This window comes from Temnothorax nylanderi, unplaced genomic scaffold, assembly GCF_030848795.1.
Source record: "Temnothorax nylanderi isolate EJ_2023f unplaced genomic scaffold, tnyl_v1.0 TNYL_tig0090_pilon, whole genome shotgun sequence".
In the NCBI taxonomy this organism is placed as follows: domain Eukaryota; kingdom Metazoa; phylum Arthropoda; class Insecta; order Hymenoptera; family Formicidae; genus Temnothorax; species Temnothorax nylanderi.
This window is the reverse complement of record NW_027249152.1, coordinates 141,274-160,461: the sequence shown is the minus strand read 5'-3', so window position 1 is coordinate 160,461 and position 19,188 is coordinate 141,274. Positions and strand designations below refer to the sequence as shown.

At 42.5% G+C, this 19,188-nt stretch overlaps 1 protein-coding gene across 16 annotated transcripts in view; it reads left to right on the top strand.

Annotated features, from left to right (window-relative positions):
• The window catches only part of LOC139774972 (phosphatase and actin regulator 2), a 212,266-nt gene that overhangs the window by 186,509 nt on the left and 6,569 nt on the right, over nt 1-19,188 (top strand). For 10 of the 16 annotated variants that reach the window (XM_071710585.1, XM_071710586.1, XM_071710588.1 and 7 more), the window contains 9 exons: nt 7,941-8,147; nt 10,134-10,355; nt 11,032-11,281; nt 12,789-12,821; nt 14,859-15,004; nt 17,364-17,544; nt 18,277-18,332; nt 18,569-18,672; nt 18,919-19,091. In XM_071710585.1, coding sequence (XP_071566686.1) covers nt 7,941-8,147; nt 10,134-10,355; nt 11,032-11,281; nt 12,789-12,821; nt 14,859-15,004; nt 17,364-17,544; nt 18,277-18,332; nt 18,569-18,672; nt 18,919-19,091 — 1,372 coding nt within the window. The remainder of the gene's footprint in view (nt 1-7,940; nt 8,148-10,133; nt 10,356-11,031; nt 11,282-12,788; nt 12,822-14,858; nt 15,005-17,363; nt 17,545-18,276; nt 18,333-18,568; nt 18,673-18,918; nt 19,092-19,188) is intronic. The other 6 variants (XM_071710580.1, XM_071710581.1, XM_071710587.1 and 3 more) reach the window with 6 other exon arrangements.

Sequence of the window (19,188 nt, the reverse complement as noted above, 5' to 3'; positions counted from 1 at the left end):
ATATGTGAAACCGATACGTAACGCACGGATTAAAAAACGTATCGCAGCCATTTATCCAAAATTGAAAATCCCATGTACGGTAAACTGATGCAGCCAGTTTTGCATCGCACAGCTCACGGCAAGACACGTGTTTGATTACGCTATCTCGTCGAGTCGGCGATATTCATTTCCACGAGCGCGCGCATGACAGCGGCGAGTGTGCGGCCGGGAGAAAAAAACAGGCTGCACCTCGCACGTTCATTTTTCATACTTGAATCCGACCTTCGTTATGACGCGGCCAAAAATAGAGCTTTCTCACCGAGAATTATCGGGTGGTGCAGTTTTTGCAACCGAAAAAAGGAACAACGCGGCGCACAATGAGCATTAGATCTCGAGCGTGATTATTCAGCGCGAATGTATACTTTACGCTGAGAATAAAGGATTAAGGGCCGGAACACAATACAAATGTACAGGCAATAGGAACAGGGAATAGGAACAGAGTGCATTGATACACGGCTTCCGATAGGTTGACAATCTACATTCTGTTGCTATTCCCTGTTGCCTGTACCTTTGTATTGTGTTCCGGCCTTAATTCTTTCGCGAGCGTACTACTGAAATCGTAGCCGTGTTTCGGATAAACTGCCACGCACAATTATTGGCCGCGATTGAACTCGATCACCGTGTATCTGATAACAATCTGGATAAACGCTGGATCGGATACCACCGAATGACATGATCTACCTCAAATTACGTGAAATTGCAGCCGCAGCGTAATCTACATCAACCGCGATTAGGTCGCCCACGAGTTTCTCGCGTACACATCCGTAGGCGGATTTGGACGTGCTGAACAAGCGCTCGGGAGATGGCGATTTTCGACAGCGAAAAACCACCGACGTTTCCGCATATCGTTACATCCTAACGAGTATCCCGCCGGGTATTTACGTGTGTACATTATTCCGGAGTTCCTGCCGTTTTCCCACAAATTTGCGTCGCGATTCATGGATTAATTGCGCGCTATGCCATCGCAAAGAATTTTTAATTGTACCGTAATAGAAAAATTACCTTTAGCGGAGCTAAACATGATGTAATTGTATTCCGGTGATGGAAAACTCAGCAATAATTGATGGTGTTATTTTACTCACGATTAGTTTAACAGGAAATTGTCGATGATATTAATTCTATTATTTAAGTGTACTATTATGTAATATGTATACATCTTTGAAAAAGAGGGAAAGTAAATTAATCACTTTACATATTGTAACAGAAGTGACGGAAAGTCTAGAAAAAATGCACTGTATTTTGAGTAACTTTAAAAAGTTATAAACCAATCATTTCGACTGTTTTGACAGTCTTAATGGTAATATTTTTCCTCGTATTTTCCAAATTTTATTCAAGAAATATATATTGAACGCGCCATTTGGCAACTGGAGTTAAGAATGGCGAATTATTTTACGTTATTAATTTGAACAGAAAATGTAATTAGCCTAGATTAATACTAATTGGTACAGCTTACGCCGGCGGTAAATGAAGGATTATAGGTGCGCGAAACCGCATGACTGCGGGTAATAGGACATAGTCTAAGAGCAGTTCGGAGCAGCTGGTCGAAAGCGATTAGAGAAACTTCTTTTCTCGGCAAAGCCGCTATAACTGGAATTCCAGACTACCGTGTCCGGAGGACTGAGGAAATCAGGATTGCACGAGTGGGAGGATGAGATCGGATGGAAACGTTGAAGTGTTCTCCAAACTCGAGCGGTTCCGTAAACAATGCTTCCTTCCACCAACATGATGTCAACCTTTATCGCACGCGTCGTCGACTCAACGACGCGAATCTGCAGTTCAGTATTATGGCCCGGATAAAACTAGCAACGAATAACGATTGTGCTCCCTCGTGCGCAACATCGTCTCCCGATAGAAGACACAAGACTCCTCCTAGGAGCTCGCCCACTATATGCTCAATTATACACTACAAAGAACAAAGAAGCAAACGGACGGCGAACAAAAGTTATTCTTATCTCTGAGTTAAACGGACCCCGACTCGAGAAACAGAGAGAGATCCAAGAACTTTCCTCGTGAATATTTGATACCACCTTGCAAACAGAAATTATTTAACCACGTTTAAAATAGGACCATTTAATATATTATATTTAAATATTTAAGAATACATAATATGTGCACGAATTTTTTTACATATACATACGTTTCTCTATTACACACGATATTATTTTGTGAACAGAAATTACTTGATCATCTTTAAAGTAGCAGTATATGATATATTATATCTAAAATAAGTACATGTAATACATGTGCGACTTTTTATACATACATTTCTTTGTATTACACACGTGAATTTCTCTGTAACATTATTTTCTTTTCATTAACTGATTAACTCATATATCTTTTATCGAATTTCGAAACCGCGGTCTTCTATTTCTGCCAAGTTTTCTATTTCTGGCGCGTAGGCAGGAAGCAAAACATTTCCGTAAAACGGAATTGGCCGGTATCCGCACGGCGGATTCCATCTTATCGGGTAACAGCGCATTAAGCCCCGCGGCATGCGCACGTACGGAATGTTCCGCGATCAAATACCCGTCCGTCTGTCGAAGCGCACTATATAAGCAACCGATTTCCAGCCGTGCGAGAGTTTGCGCTAGAAGCGTCGCGCTCGGAAAAGAAAAATGGTTTTCTTGCACACGACGCCCCTTATAAATAACCCCGCCTGTCTCTCCGAGCGTGAAGCCTGTCGTTCTTAAAGTTTCTACGTAATAACACACGCTGAACGATGATGTCACGAACCTACGATGCCTGGTTACGCAAATATCTTCAGCCGCGGCGCCGTTGTCCTGACGAGCCACGAAAATATCAACGTACGTCCGTTGTTGACGTCGTCGAGACGTCACATTGATATTCCATCCCTGTAGCAACGACACGTCCCGCTCGCGTTCCCGAAACGTCACTTCTCGTCGACCGGTTTTCCACTGGCGAACGGCGTTTCATACTAACTCACGGTAACAAGTTAAGTACCGTAGACATGTCATTCATTCGTTCGAACGTGGGTAACGAGATCTCTATCATTGAATCTGAAGCGTGCGAAATGTGGAGAGCCAAGTCGCAACAACGAAGAGTTACCCGAACAAGATCTCTCCTGAGGTTTCCACTAGAGAACATTCTTCCCCTTCTTCTCCGTATCGCAAAACTTAAGCAATTAACATTGAGCTCTCGTCTATCGTCTGGCACTTTACTATTACGCGCGGTATATATATGCGCCGCGTACCTCCAGCATGAACCAGACAAATGAAAGCGTACGTCTCTTTTGTTTCTCGCTCGCGCACTCGGGCGCGAGAGACGGATCCCTCTTCATTATGCAGCCCGTCGCTGGTATACGGTGTAATTTATTTCTCTCGTTTGTTAGCCGAACAGCCCCGGCTGTGCCGCGCCGCGCTGCCGCCGCGCCGCGGCAAAGACGCCGTGGAAAAGCTTTCGCTGCGATGCGCAGCGACCGCGACAAGGTTTATGCGTTCCTCGCGTACGACGTTTCAAGTGCGACGCCGCGCCGTGCAAAGAGGTGCCAAGGGCGTGATATAGGACGTTTCGAATAGCGCTTAACCCTTTGAAATATTACAATTGCATTTTGTCGTGCGGGTCACAAGTCGAGGGGCGCGGCAACATCCGCGAGAAATATAATTCTTCGGAGTACGTTTGGAATACATTTCGATTGTATCGGAGTGAGAAAGACGCTCCGAAATCGCACGAAATCGTTTGAATAAAAATTCCATTGGCCGTGACAAGATTCTGGTATTTGTCTCGAATGCGCTATATACATATGTATGTCACGGTCGAAGCCCACTGGCTCTAAAAATCTGGCACATGTGGCGTTTCACGCTCTATAAACAATGCCATTGCTTTAGGCAGCTAGCTAACTACGATTTTGTGTAAATATATATATATATATTTCGTCGAAACAAACAATAGCAATCCGCGTTTCTCAAATGTTAATTGAATCTTAATTAAATATTCAACTAAATTATCTTTCTCCGAGTAAAATTTATCTCTTCGAATATTTTTAAATTTTTATTCGGAGAGGACTAAAAAGTATTTTACTTTTTATGCTTATTAAGTATGAAAAATATATTTTCGTCTGTTATTTAATTAGCAAATATGCAATTCTCAGGCAACTTCGAGGAAAAAATATTCGCGATCGATCCGCATTCCCATGACCTGTCACGTGCCGGCAGCCGCGGAAATCGCGTCGGTTTCATGTATCGTGCTCCAGTTTTTTTTCACGCTCGCGCGGCCGCGACGCGGGCTTTCGCCGTTAACCGAAATTCCTCAAACGTAACGCCACGTAACGGGAATATTGCCAAGAATATAAGGCATCGTGCGTTCTATTCATAGATCGACGATGCCTTCGTTGCTTCGTTGGACCTCCAGATGCATCGCGGTCGTCATGCGACCGGCCGAAGTTCTCCCGCAAGTGAGAGCGATAGTGCGTGCGCTTGGCAGGACCGCCGAGACGCGGTCGATGTGTATGCGCGTATCGGTACACGGTTGAACTTCGATGCACCATCGTGTACGTGCACTTGGCAGAGAAGTTCTCCCGCGTGGAAATTCGTCCGGTTCCGTGTTGGCTACCACGAATTAAGGATAATCCTGATCGGGGGTTGTGTCATCGCGCGGAGTTGCCTCGAAATCGCGATGACACACAACTTGTGCGCTTTCTCCGCGTATTGTTTACCCGACGTTTGCCAAAGCATTTTCTCGGCTGACTATAAATGGAAAACTCGTAGAATTTCAATACAGATATGATAGAGTAATGCGCGGAATGTTGGTCGTTCGAAAATGTATCAAACGCAAAACAGCCTCTGTGATGACATTAGATGGAAGGTCACCGTATTGTGGCCCACTCTGCCTCGCGGCGAAGTCATTCATCTATTTTCGTCCGTACGCACGAACCTAACAGCTTCTAGCTCGCGGTCAGTCTCGTGCGAGCCTCGCGACGCGTCGGATGTAGAACACATTCGCGCTCGAACTTGAGCTTGACTGCCGAGTCCGGAACATTAGTCACCGATGGGTCGCGTCATTCGTCTCAAGTAAAACGGGCAGCGGCGATCACGTGACGCGCGGGACCCTCGGCAGACCTAATTGTGAAACTCGTCGCGGCATTTAGCCGACGCCGAAACTGAAGCCGCGAATCGCGGTCGCGTTAATCACTCATGGGCCGTATTGTCCATCTCAACTGGCGCAGTAAGTGAATGGGCACGCGCGGGCTAACTGCGCGAACGCCGCTCAATCGACCCTTCAATCTAAATTACGAGAGCGTGAGCTGATATCAACCCGTTTTTTTATTAAACGAGAATCTGGTATCTATTTCGGAAAACTTATGAAAGAGCATAATTCAAGCGTAATTAAGATTATTGATTTCTTGACCTTAAACGCAGCTATCAAAAATTCAACAGAAAGTTTTGAAGATGCTAATTAAAATGTTAAAAATGCTAATGATTAAAGACTCAAATTCTTGGACAACAAATTATATGATTACGTACTTTAGTCTAATATCGTGGCAATATAAGACAGTGCATAATTAATAAATCTAAAACATCGAATCTCTCTTTCGGTAATTAAGTTATACCGTTCTATACGGGTCCACACTTCTGTTTCCAAAATTAATAAAAATAGAGATCTGTTAATAGCTCTAGAATAGGCGAACTGCAGAGTGGCTCGCTCCTGCAGTATGCTATATGTTGTTGATGTTATTAGTAGCGTGTCGAAAGAACCGACGCCTGCTCGTCATGCCTTCAAGATTCCTTTGGCGATTTTCCAAAGACGCGACGCGTCGGCGGAGCTTCCGGGACGTGTAAAACCCGGCAAAATCGAATCGATCTTTATCGCGCGAACGAACGGCGGCAAGGTGTATTCTTTCGGAAACTGAGACCGTCAATTTCTCATCTCTATTCTCCCGCAGCTGTCCTCTTTCTCCTTTTATACAGTATTCACGACACCCGCGTAATATTTATCGACGACCCGTATAGTAACTCAACTTCGCTCTCTGGCATCCCGTTATTTAGCCTTTGTGGTGTAAAAGAGCCGCTAAACATGAGGAGAAACTGCGCATACTCTTGCAGGAAAATCAATCGTGCCGATTTAATTTTGTTTGAGGCGAGATCGATCGGAAGAGTCGGTTTCAATTGTAGATATTAATACGTTTGATCTTAAATTCAACATTAGCACGTACACGCATCCGTGACACGTAATTCCTGTGAATCGATCGTATTTTTGTGCCCGCGCGCTATATTCGGCAGTATATTTGGAATAGCATTTCATTTTCGTCATTAAGCAGGATTGTCCCCGTCCTCGTCCTTTGACCGCTCTCTGCGCTCTTTGATATTAGCACTCAATGACGCACGTTGTCGTATTCTGTACTTTCATCTATCTCGATAATTTCGATGATGTTTGTTTGTCGTTAAATTTTATGTAACTACGATTTTTTTGTGAAAATCAAGGCTGTGTCCACATAAAGTATATATTTTATAAAAAGAGATTACGAAAGGATTAAATATAGTGACATATCAGTAGTTTATTAAATTATACATTGTAAATTCTCGATAATAAGTTTCATGTAGCGGAAAATTTAATAAGAAAACAAGCTACCGCTATTTTATCTTTTCGTTGACATTTTCAGTCGCAATTTTTCATAATTGGTGAAATTAATTGGCATATTAATTAAACGAGATCACGTATGTCGCTTCGAAATTAATGAATCTTTCGAGTTTTATCCAATAATTAATTAAAATGTATGTAAAAAGACTAATCGGGCGACACGAGTTCGTATTTCAACTGACATTCCTTTAAATAATTTCACGATGTAATACGGAGAGATGCGGTAGATCTAGCCACGGGCGAAATGCACGGTCCATCATTAATGTCAGAAAATATTCTGATTGCACCCCTCGAACATCGCCGATTGATTTATTGATATGCACGTAACACCGTACAAAGAGAATTTTCGAAGACTTCGCGCTGCGTTTAATCGTCGCCGAATTGGGAATGTGTCAACTTCTCGAAATCTACAACGGATTTCCGAAATCGACAGTCAGCAGTCAATAACGTGCGCACACGAGAAGCTTTTTGTTCGGCTTCGTACAATGTGTCCGTTCTGGAAATCGACGTATCCTTTTTGTGGCGGATGTCACGATGCCATCACGGCGCGTATGTCGAACTTTCGCAACGTTCGGACAGATTTTCGTCGACAACCGGTCAGCGGAGTGTCCGTTACCGGGCGAAGACAAACGTAATTTGAAGGCCCCTGCGTGCCCGGCTGGCCGAGCGGCGTCGGCGAGTTTTGCCGTGACCCGGTTTTTCCTTTCCTCTGGTCATACAGACGCTAGTTAATGAACAAATAATGCTGATTATTAACAACAGATTCACAAAATTCATTACTGGTACCAAAGGCTTGTAATTGAAAATGTATTTAACATAGAACGTGTAATGAACGACCTGATTTAACTGGCTTTTGCCGCATCGTTTAATTTTTAATAAATTTCCATAATTGCAAGACACGATTACTTAACGTTACGTAAACGAACGTACTTGCTTTTATAAGCGGTTTAAATATATCCACAGCGTCGGCCTTCAATCAAGAAGTGACTTAACGGATTATGTTGTCCCATCTATGCAACCGCAACGCACCGAGTAAGCCGATAAGTCGTCTCGGCGAATACATCGATCGAAAACCATCGCCAAAGTAATCGCAGCGTTTCACGATAGAATGATCGGGCTACGTGTGAGATCCACAATTTTTTGTGGATAATTTGATAGAACTTTTCTCTGAGCGAGCGCGCGTCGGTTCAACTCGAAAATTCGCGAGGACGAGAAATCGGCGAGCCAGCAAGTCTAATCCTCCTCTTTGACGACGCATATATCCCGCCACGGTTCTGACCGGTGTCGAACTTTTTTTTCTGTTGCAGAGCCGAAGAAGGAAAAGACTGAACAGAATGCGAATGGCGCGATATCGCCGAATGGCGAGCCGCAGGCCGCCAATTTGGGCACGGCCACGACCGGCTCGGCGGTGCCGGTCCCGGGCCCGGCCCCGGATGCCGGGAACCAGCAAAAGCCGAACAGGCCAAACACCCTCGACCCCAGGGTGATAGCCAGGAGGCTGATCTTGTTCGACAGTGAGTACACACTCGCAAACTGGCGAGCATATCGATATGCGTGTCGCGTGTCGTCGTCGCTCAGAGAAAAGTTCGGCGAAATCGAAGAGAGGGAGGGAAAGTTTGGTCCAAAAAGGACCAAAAACTTACTAAAAATATGTCTTTCAACTAATTTTCTTTAATAGGAAATTAAAATAATATTAAAAGTAAGACATATACACGAAACATATGTAATATATTTAACAAATGCTGTCGTATATAATAATTAATTTTATGGATTATGTAACTCAGCGTTTATGTTGTCCGAACTATATCTTATATTTTTCCCTCACATATTTTCCTCACGTAATTCTGATCTATATAGATCTGTAATTACTTTAAAAACTTGTACTTTTTCGGCATATAAAAGATCCACAAGTGCATCAGCCAATATAAACTTGGATTTATATTCGTTATGCAGCTATCGTTGTGCAACTTGTAGAAACTTTCGAGTTTTCTCTTCATCCTGAGGGTTATCAGTTTATAAGCCATAATAACATCTCCTTATTATGCGCTAACTCGACGAAGAGCGATGGGTTCCCGCTTCCCGCGAATTCGTGCTACACGAGTGTAATTATTGTCGAATGAACACGATGCAGAAAGCTCCTTTATTAGATTTAGTTGCCTCTTTGACGACGCTCGATGTTATTTACATATTTTTCATGTTTTTTGGAAATTGGGAAGCGAAAACAGAGCAGACGTGCTTATGTATTATACGAGAGCCATGTCTATCTCTTATTATAAAATTATTATATTCTGGAATTGGTTACAATAGTATTGAAATATGATAAACATATAATTCTCCGATCTTTACATTCCATCGGTACCGTATGTAATTCCATCTACATATTGAAATTTTCATTAGCGAACACTTCGGATTGTTTAATTAGTAGACTCCTAAACGATACGTTTCAGAATACAATGTCAAGAAAAGCAGTTTCGTATCTGTTCTTTTTTGTCCTCATATTTTTTTGAAAGAAGAGAAAATAAAATTCTTTTTCAGAGAAATAAAATGCTGAGGAAAATTTCTGCGAGAGAGATCAGATACGCTGTTATCTGCAGCGTCACGTTTTCAAAAAGCTAATAACGGCATGCATGCCCAGAAAATACATTTATTCAAATAAATTTGAGATTAATCGCGCTGACACGCACAGCGTAAACTCGCACGATAACGTGGCCCGTACGTTGCCTAAAATTTTCGCGATAAATTTCGACCGGGCTGGAATCAAATATGTGTGATCAAACACGGCTGGACGATCCCCGGGGAATGCGTGGTAGCCGAAGTATCTCGCCTGGTAACCGCCTGGAACTTCGTCCTTTTGTGTCAGAATTTAGGTGCGCGACATTATCAAATGGCCAGCAGCGCGAGAGCGCGCGCATCCACCGACTTGTTTAACATTCCAACCGATACTGGTCGTGAGTATAACGACGGGTCGTTATTCATGAAAAATACGCCGGTCTTTATGAAATTTCTAAAACAAAAAAACGCCCCGCAGTCGCGAGCCGTTAAGCGGCAGCGCCAAATTAAAAATTCCGTCCGGCGTTCCGGACGCGACGGCAACGGGATTTAATAATAAATAAATTCGGCGAAGCCGGCAAACGGTGTTTCGCAAGTTTCTCATCTAGCAGCCAGCTGCAACGAGCATGAGCTCGTGGCATTCGTTCGTTTGCCAAGATATTGTTGCTTCTGTCACCGCGAGATGAATCACGTTTCTCGCAACAACTGGCTTCGATGCAACTTTATGGGACCGAGCGCGTGCTTCTTTCGATCGCATTGAATGCGGCGGTTTTTAGGCAACTCGAAAATAATTATCTAGCACTGCGTCTTTTTGACTTTAACGCTAGGAAATAAATGCGTCTTATTTTTGGACGGAATAAAATTAATTAGCACAATAATGGCATGTCTAGATGTACGATTATCTCGATATCTCGTGATATTACAAGCCGTGTTTTTCTTTCTGTTTTCAGTGGACAAGGGGGTGCTGGATCAGAGCGCCGACAATCAGCAGGTAATCGAGAGGTGTTATCCATTACCGCCTCAGAATACCCTGATGCTGTCGGAGCTCCCAGAACCGCCGATTCCTTTGAGTGAAATCGGCCCTATACCACCCCCGCCCATGTTCAGCTCCCCGAGTCCCACTTTACTGGCGAGGCAACGGCAAATCCCGGTCTCGGACTGCGAGGACGAGGGTAAGTGTAACGAAACATTAATGCCGCGGAAGAGAAGAGTATTGGAGCAATTAATTGGAGCAATTAGTCACATGACAGAACCCCTTCGTCGCTTATTAGAGTCTCCTCTGTTGGCACGGTTCTAAGATGACCGATAAATTGATGACCGACGACGTTCCGTATAAGCAGTAACGCGTGTCCCTGCCGTTTCTGTTATTCTGATTTTCAATATCGCGATATAAAGTTATAAAATTACGGTAACGATGCATATCATTATGAAATTGTTTAATACTGTTTATCTCATTACTGGGAATTTAATTTCGTTGTTAATTATCGCTCTGCGCTAATTGATGACCGCAATTTCCTGTTGTGTTGATGCACTTGCCTCCGTGATGCGTGCTTAGTTATTGACTATCAATTGTAATGATTGTGTCATTGAATATCTATAAATTAATCTCAACATAGCGCGTAATTATATGAATCTGAAGCAATCGACACGTCTACATGTTTATATAATGCATTTATTTATTATGCACAAATCACTGAATTTGTTTTAAATATATTTATTTACATTTTCCGAGCTTTAATAAACGACGAAATAGTCATCCGATCTTTTTGCGTGCAAGCTCGAAGCTGTTTAATTTCCACATATAAATCGTGAAGTGATTGCGAGTTTTCTTGCCGCTTGCTCCGATAGATGAGGAGGACGTCGATGTGGAGGAGGAGGACGACAATATGTACGCCTTCAGGGTGTCGCAGCCAGATCCGGCGATCGACACGTCTCGCGTTGAAGAGATACCGGCGAAGGAACCTAAGTTCCACGCGGTACCGCTGAAGAGCGTGCTGAAGAAACGGGGCTCCGGAAGCGGACCCGGCACGCCGCAGAACACGCCGACGCAGGAGAACAGGCCGCTGACGCTTCGCCAGGAGCTCCACGCCTCGTTCAAGTTAGTGCCCTCCTGCGGTTCGCAGAAAAATCTCTTTACACACTTTGCTCGAATATATCCATCGCTGCAGAAGCGTTCGGGAAGGGAAATCGGAGATCCGAACTGTTAAAATTACTCCCGTTGGTTCAAAGTATCCGGAAAAGAAGGAAGTCACAAAATACCGTTTATATAATTCGTGATAAATTAATGATAAAAAATGTAACGCGAGACTGCACATTTTTATTAAATCTTTTTTTGGCTAAAAGAATATAATTTGTGGAAATTCGGAGTGTAAGAATGAAGAAAGTCCAAAGTTTGTGAGATTATTTCATACTTGAAAAAAATTATTTTTAACTCATCTTTGCATTACAGATTTAAAGGTTTTGATAGGAAAATGCATCGTCTTTTTCGTAACGCATCACAAAATTATTGGAATCGTAAAAGAAGCTCGTAGATCGTATTACTTTGAACTAACACTTTGCAACGGACTCTTGATAGCATTTTAGAAGAAACAAAAAAAGCAACGAATGCAAAGCGCCGGTATTCGTGAATTCCTTTCGAACGCTTCGCACCGAAACTCGAAACTCGCCGTAAGAATCGGGTGCTCTTCGAGACTCACCCGGCACAAATTCGCCGGGATAATTCGCTTCCTACGTCGACGACTTTTCTTTAATTAAAAATCGCTTCTATTCTCAAAAGCCCGCTTTCTCGCGGGTCTCTCGTTGTTTGATATCGAAAGCATCGGATCTACAAGCAGGCTTCGAGTGCACTGCTCCACCGTGGTATTATTACGCTCGGCCTTAATGAAAAGTGTAAAAAGCAGACGTCGAAGAGCCCTAATTTTTTCCGAACGTAGTCTTTTAATTTCCCGTCTCGTTGCTTGTAGTTTTCTTGGCAGCTTACGTCAACTGCCCGAGTGAATAAATTTCTTGAACGACTTTCAATCCAAATTTATACAATAGCAAGTCTCATTTAAAATATAATTTGGTATTAAGATGGCTTTAAGGATATTAAGTGTACAGATATTAGGCTTCTAGAATATTAACATGTTGACTGCCACAGTGGTCATCCGTAATCAGTGCTCGACTTTTCATTAACGTTCTGGTAATTACTGTGATTAGAGTTATCCAATTTTTTTAAAACACTTATAAAAAATGAATACTGGTAGTTGATATAATAATTTTAAATGACATAAATAGCTGGGTAACAATGTAAAGTAAAAAATATATAATTTATACTATCCGAAGATCAAGTCTTATTTACTGATATTGACACAATAGTTCATCATTCTATATTTATGATAATGAAAATTCTGCTATATGGCGTACACGATAAGCCATACAAATGGTTGAGCAAACAACATATTAAGCGTTATCTGGCAACGTTACGATGAAACCCGAAATGCGAGACGGGATTATTGAAGAGACATACGCTCTCTTAGGCGAGTACTCATGGAATGTAGTTCGTGCACCCGTCATTAACATGTCAGTCACTAGTAAAGGATCGTATTTTTCTTATGCTTAACCAGAAGGCCACCGTTGAGGCCTAGGATGAGAATATGGTAATTGGGCATTGGTCTAACTAAGCATGTGTGCAAACCGATGGTATATATGTGTATATATATCTATGTATATACACATATGTACATATACGTATTATGTATATTGTCTTTACGTCTGTGTCTTACGGCGCGGTTGATCGCGAGAGAACCATGATGTTCTAGTCTCTCCTCCTCTCTTTCTCAGTGACTCCTTTCGCGAGTCACGCGAGCGCCGTGAGCATGGCAATGCGCGTCCGACGTTTTAAGCATGAGAAAACCTTAGGGAAACCCATGAAAAATCTCTCGTCTTATGCTTGTCACGCCGCATCATTCGATCACGCACGACACATCACGTGAGTCGAATATCGCGCGAGAGACGGGACGAGTTCGTTATTTTCCTTTTTCGCGCGAGTCGCGATCCGTCATCGGTCGACGGTATCGCTCGCGAAGTAATTTGCGCAATTTGTGTAAGTCGGGGACAATTACGACGAGAGGAAGTGTCGGTTAACTATTCCGTTCCTGTGAGTATACGACTTCCCCCCCCCCCCCCGATTTTCTCGGTGTATTTATCTTCGGTATTTTCAAATTGCCCGATTATTTCAATTGTATTTCGTATGTCCCTGTTAATTCCGTTATAAGAAAAAAGCATGTAGCCCTTTCTATATATTAATAATTATTTCTGTGATATACCTGATCTCTTTATGTTCTATGTGATGATAGATAAAGCCTTATATTAATTATGATTGCTATAATGAATATTACATTCTTGTCTGTAACTTCTTCTCTGCTGTACCGCAGTTTCTGTAGAAAACTGCAGAGGAAAACTTACGAACAAGATATTATCCAGTATTTTTAATTAATACAAATTGTATTAACTTGTCGATTATTTTCCAAGATTCGTACGTATCTGTGGGAGTTTTACTTATTTACTTATTTAAAAGTTAATGTTTTCTTATTGATATTGAGTTAAAATGTATATATTTCACGTCGCTTTACGCGAATCTTAAGCACGTTACAACAAGAAACGACAGTACTGCCGGAGCTTTTGTTCATTATTACATTATTGCAGCTTTGATGCTTTAAACGCGCCGGCTTTTTTAACTTTGAAAATATTTGACCCGAGGCACCTCGCTTCTGACGTCACGCACTCCGCTTGAAAAAAAAATAATAAAAAATTTAGTATTAAAGCAAAGATATAATTGGCACAGGTTATAATGTGCCTCACGTTTGGACTTTCACGAAATTCTCGATAATTTCGCAATATTATTAATCCTCAGGAACGTGAAGCGCAACACAAAGAGAAGATTAAAAGTCCCGACAAATTTTGGAAGTTACTGTAATATTAAATGCTAATATTATGAGAGATTCTCACGATAAACTGTCACGAGGAGGGAAAAAAACTTCTTGTCAAGAACACTGCGCACACAGCCAAGAGAAGCGCTCGTGTTAAATATTCGTGAAACATTTGCCATTTCCAAGCGCCCCTCCTATTCTTGGGGGAAAATTTGCGATAACTTCCAAAGTTTAAATCTAAAAATTCTCAATGCAAGCAGCATCAGCAAGGCAGTACGCTTATACGGATCGATCCAAGAACAGCGGGTTCGAACACGTTGAATGCGCCGAGTCGCGATAATTTCCATATTGCAATTACTGTCCGGTCTAGGATTTTTCCACGTTTGTTGCAAATTTTGACGATAAATTTTCCCTGTAACGTCGACATTAGATCGTACGCGACGTCTGATACGAATAATAAAGTTCGCGTATGTAACATTCAACGTGTCGAACTTAGTAACAGCCGGACTTGGGTGGACGGGTGAAATACGCGCGAGAGTCTTGTTTCACATGGGGTGCCCCGTTGTTCTCGACGTGTCACACACGCCACTATGCATCTTTCCCCTCGTTCCTTCCCTCGCCCCGGCATATACCCCATTCGCATCTCGTTCTCTTGTAGCACCGTAGAGTAGAACATTGGTTCAACGTAGCATCAACCAGCGATTGCGTATACCACCGGAGCCCTGTATTAACGATCTCGCACGTCTCCGTGCCTCGTTCTTTCAGCAGTCGACCGGTCAGATTCGGCCTCGCTCTACCCTGCACATTGGAGAACAAGGAGAACGCGAGGCCTTACGTCATCCGAGAAGACACGGACGGCGACTCCGGCGACGGACAAGTCCTCTACAGGGATGATTACGACGACGAGAAAAGTGAGTCGCTCCGTTATCAATTTTGTTAAATATTTAACCCGCGAATTGTCCGGCAATCGTCCCACAAAAACGTCCACTGATCGAGATTCGGGATCGTCACTGTCGTATCCCGTTTATTCTGCCACACGGTCGCACATCGATCGAAAGGCAATCTGTGTCACACACAGATTCTAAAGTAATTATTAATTATAATTAAAATATTGAAAATTATAATGAAATAGTTATTATTTATGTTTGCTTAATTGATGCTTAATCATTAATAATAAATATTAATATTATCATTAGTCTATACCAATTAAGTTAATTTTACGCAAACTGCATAAAATATGTACCAGAAAACATAATAAGCAAGCAATATTGTGGCACAGTTTATATCGCAATAATCAATGTAAATAACAACTTTGCAATTCGATTTTTCCTGGATGTTTTTGGGAGCACGTGCTTGCCTCTCGGCAATCAATTAGGCAGATAGTAACTTCATGTTGGTCCGCGGAATTTTGATGGACGCGCTCCACTCGTTGATGAAAAACTACAGCCGCGATCGTGCCGATCGATGAGACTCTCGGTGAGAGTCAATCGTATCGTTTTTCGCGAAAATAAATATGCTCCGCGGCTCTCAAAGATCCGTATCAAGATTCCGCCGCAAGCAGAAGCTTAAATCGCGTCGCGCCCGTGTGCATCGCGATAAAAATGCGCAGTCACGAAAGCAGTTACGCGAATACGAGGGCCATGTTTATTTCACGCCCCCGCTCATGCAATTTTCCATCGAGATATGAGGTTTCAAACTCCCGACGTGAATTCGGTTGAATGGACTTCCGAACGAATTCATAAATAGTCCCGCACTTCGTGTATTCCCGATAACGTTCTCCCGCGAGCGGTAAAAGAGAGGGACGCGGCGGACCGCTCTAAATCTCGAAGATATAGCTGGGGAAAAAAGCTGAGTCAATCGCAGGCGCCAGGAAAACTTTGTGGAACATGGAAATAAAAAAAAAAAGAAGTTCAGGGGGAAACTCGGCGGATGGGTTTTGAACATTTACGGAGGTTGAGAAAATTCGAAAGAAAGTGGAAACTTCGATGTGACGGCGTCAAATAATCAATATAAGCTCTTCTCAAAGAACTTAAGATTCATACTTTTGCATTTAGCACTTTGCTGAATGAATCTGTTCGTAATTCATGGCACTGAATGCTGGACAGAGGGAATTCGCTTAATCGTTTAGACGTTTAAACGTTTAAGACCGGATTTTAATTCCTCGTGTTATAAGATCTTTTTTACTCGTACTTCTCGATTTTCTCCTCTGCTTTATAAGAAATTGAGCATAAATGATTAATTATTCGTAACGGGAGGATTTATATAATCGGCGCGTGGAAAGAGAATAATCTCTCTGCCTAGTCTAGCGTTTATAGCGCGACCACTCGCAGATTAAACGTCTCACGGGAACATTGCATTGATTTTCTCACAATACATCTGCGCGATTGCTCAACACTTTAAATCAGTCTTCAGCGACGGGACTAATTATACTCGCGCTGGGTCGTGCGTGCGTGTGTGTGTGTAAGCTGCCGCTTAAGAGGTGGTTTATATTAATCCCCGAAAACAGCTGGCAAGTTGCTCAGTTTCTAGTCGTTCTTCCGTCCGGCTTTATCGCGACGCAGAGTTTTGCTCGCTAAATTTTTATTGAACCGCGTAAACAATCGTAAAGTTGCTCTCTCGATTTTAGTCGATTCCTCAATTCATACATCCGCTCGTTTCGAATTTGTTCTCGCGAAATGATCGAATGATGGTTCCCGAAGTTCGAATTTCGAGACCACGCGATGTAGAACGGCCAGTGCGAAGGCCGACGGTAATTAATACCGTCGGAGCGACGATTCCGATCCCTTCGGACACGCTTCGTGCGCTTTTCGCCTCGAAATCGCATTTGTAGGATAAGAGAGATAGAGTGAGAGATACGATGCTGTCGATATGGACCACGTCGACGGTGTCGATCGTCCGCGCCTCGATCGAGCCGGCCGAACACGCCCCGCTGCTGTTGCATCGCAGCTTCAGCTGCTCGTTGATCGCGGAGGGTAATTAATCAGCAATCGTGACGTGCAATCGGACGCGAAATTAATTAACATCGATGCGCACTTCAATGGGCGTCTGTGCGAAATTCACTCTAGACTTTATATGCTAATTTAAATCCATGATGTGCGAAATAAAAAAGAAGGAATCATTTTAATACGTTAAATGATTATCTTGAAATTAACTTATTTCCATTTGTTAATTTCCGTGAAACGTGATTTATCTCGTAATAAATAAACGACGTTTTTTTTTTTTGCATCGATATACGGCGAGTAGAAAAGCAGATTAACGAGCTAAATCCAGATTCGATGCCTTCTGTCTCGACAGGCCGTTTGGCAGCCAAGATCGCGCGCAAGGAATCGCTTTCGCTGAAACTCGCCCTCAGGCCGGATAGACAGGAGCTCATCAACAGGAACATCCTTCAGCTGCAGACAGACAATGAGAGGCAGGAGACGAAAGAGGCCATTGGCGCCAAGCTTATCAGGTGAGAGAATTGTTCATCTGTCAAATAGCGTCCACATGACTGCGTCGTGATGAATAAGAGGATTTCGAATACGCGATTGTCTGTATTTTCGTCAAAGCTTTCGTCATTCTTGAAAATTGGCACGTCGTAACGAATCCTCTTCGTCTAATTTAAAATTACGTTTAACTAACAATCTACTTCAAGGAATATCGAGGGATTCTCTGGTGAGTTAGGAAATCGTACAAATTTTTACTTGAATAGTCACGCAGTTGATTATGAAAATACAATTACTGTAAAATATCTTGGCGCGATGTAATGAAAGCTGTGTAAAATCAGTCAGGAGATAGAATATCGATAAAGCTTCGTTATCTTCTTGCCTTCAATATTCGCGATCCGGATAATTTCTCTGTTATTCTTCCCTCGTCAAAGAATTCATTATTAAAATCATTTTTCAGTGATAATGGAATTGCGTATATATAATTTCTGGGATATTCATTTCTTCTCCGCCTTCTTTTTTCGTCACCGACGTCAGTCCGTCACGACTGATCCGGCTCATGTGAAAACGAGCTTGAAATAACAGCTGTCTCTCGAAAAGATTACGCGCGAATAATAGGACGAGTGGTCTCGCGGTGAATCACATTGTTTGCACAAAGCGGATGCCTCGCTTTCTCCCTCGAATATCTCTCTTGCTCGCGAAGGAAGATTAAAGCGGCCGATGAACTTGCATTGATTCTCGTGCCATTTTCATTTCAGGCGGCTGAGCATGCGGCCAACCCAGGAGGAACTTGAGGAGAGGAACATTTTGAAAAGTAAGTTCGCTTTATTAGTTTCCGTAGTCCTTTAATTATGAACAACGATTGAGAATTCCGAGATCGATACGTTATTTTTGAAGCTAAATTTAAAAGAAAACTAACTCAATTTTCTTAGAAAAATTATCTACGTTTTAATTCGGAATAACAATGTTTATAATCGAGTATGTTTTCCGCTTTTGCGAAATCGAATTGCGAGTCAAATTCTAATTCTATTTTTTTCTTCTGCTTTTTAGAACAAAGTCCCGCCGAGGAGAAGAAGCAGAAGGAAGAGAAGAAGCGCTATCTCCTGCGAAAGCTGAGTTTCCGACCGACTGTTGAAGAGCTCAAGGAGAAAAAAGTAAAACGAAAAAAGTTCCTTCGTAAATCTTTGCGGAAATTTTTGTTGCGCAACTTATATTTTTTTTTCTTTAAGTTTGAGATTGACTATACCAAAAAATGCATTGTCGAATTTAAGGTCAACTGATATTTTATCGTGCTCCATTTTGCGGAGATGCTATTTTCTTTCTGATAAGGGTCTTGCAATTTATGATAAAGCTATAATAGCGAAAACCAAAATACTTATCTGTTTCCCTTCAATCCACAGATCATCAGGTTCAACGACTATATCGAGGTAACGCAGGCTCACGATTACGACAGAAGAGCCGACAAGCCTTGGACACGGTTAACTCCGAAGGACAAGGCTGCTATTAGGAAAGAGTTAAACGAATTCAAGAGCTCGGAGATGGCCGTTCACGAGGACAGCCGACACCTCACCAGGTACTTGACGCTCTACGAATTTTAGAGCGGAACCACTTTAAAAGCACAGCTGGCACCAAATCAGCATTTTGCTAAAGTGCCTCGCGAAAGATATGCA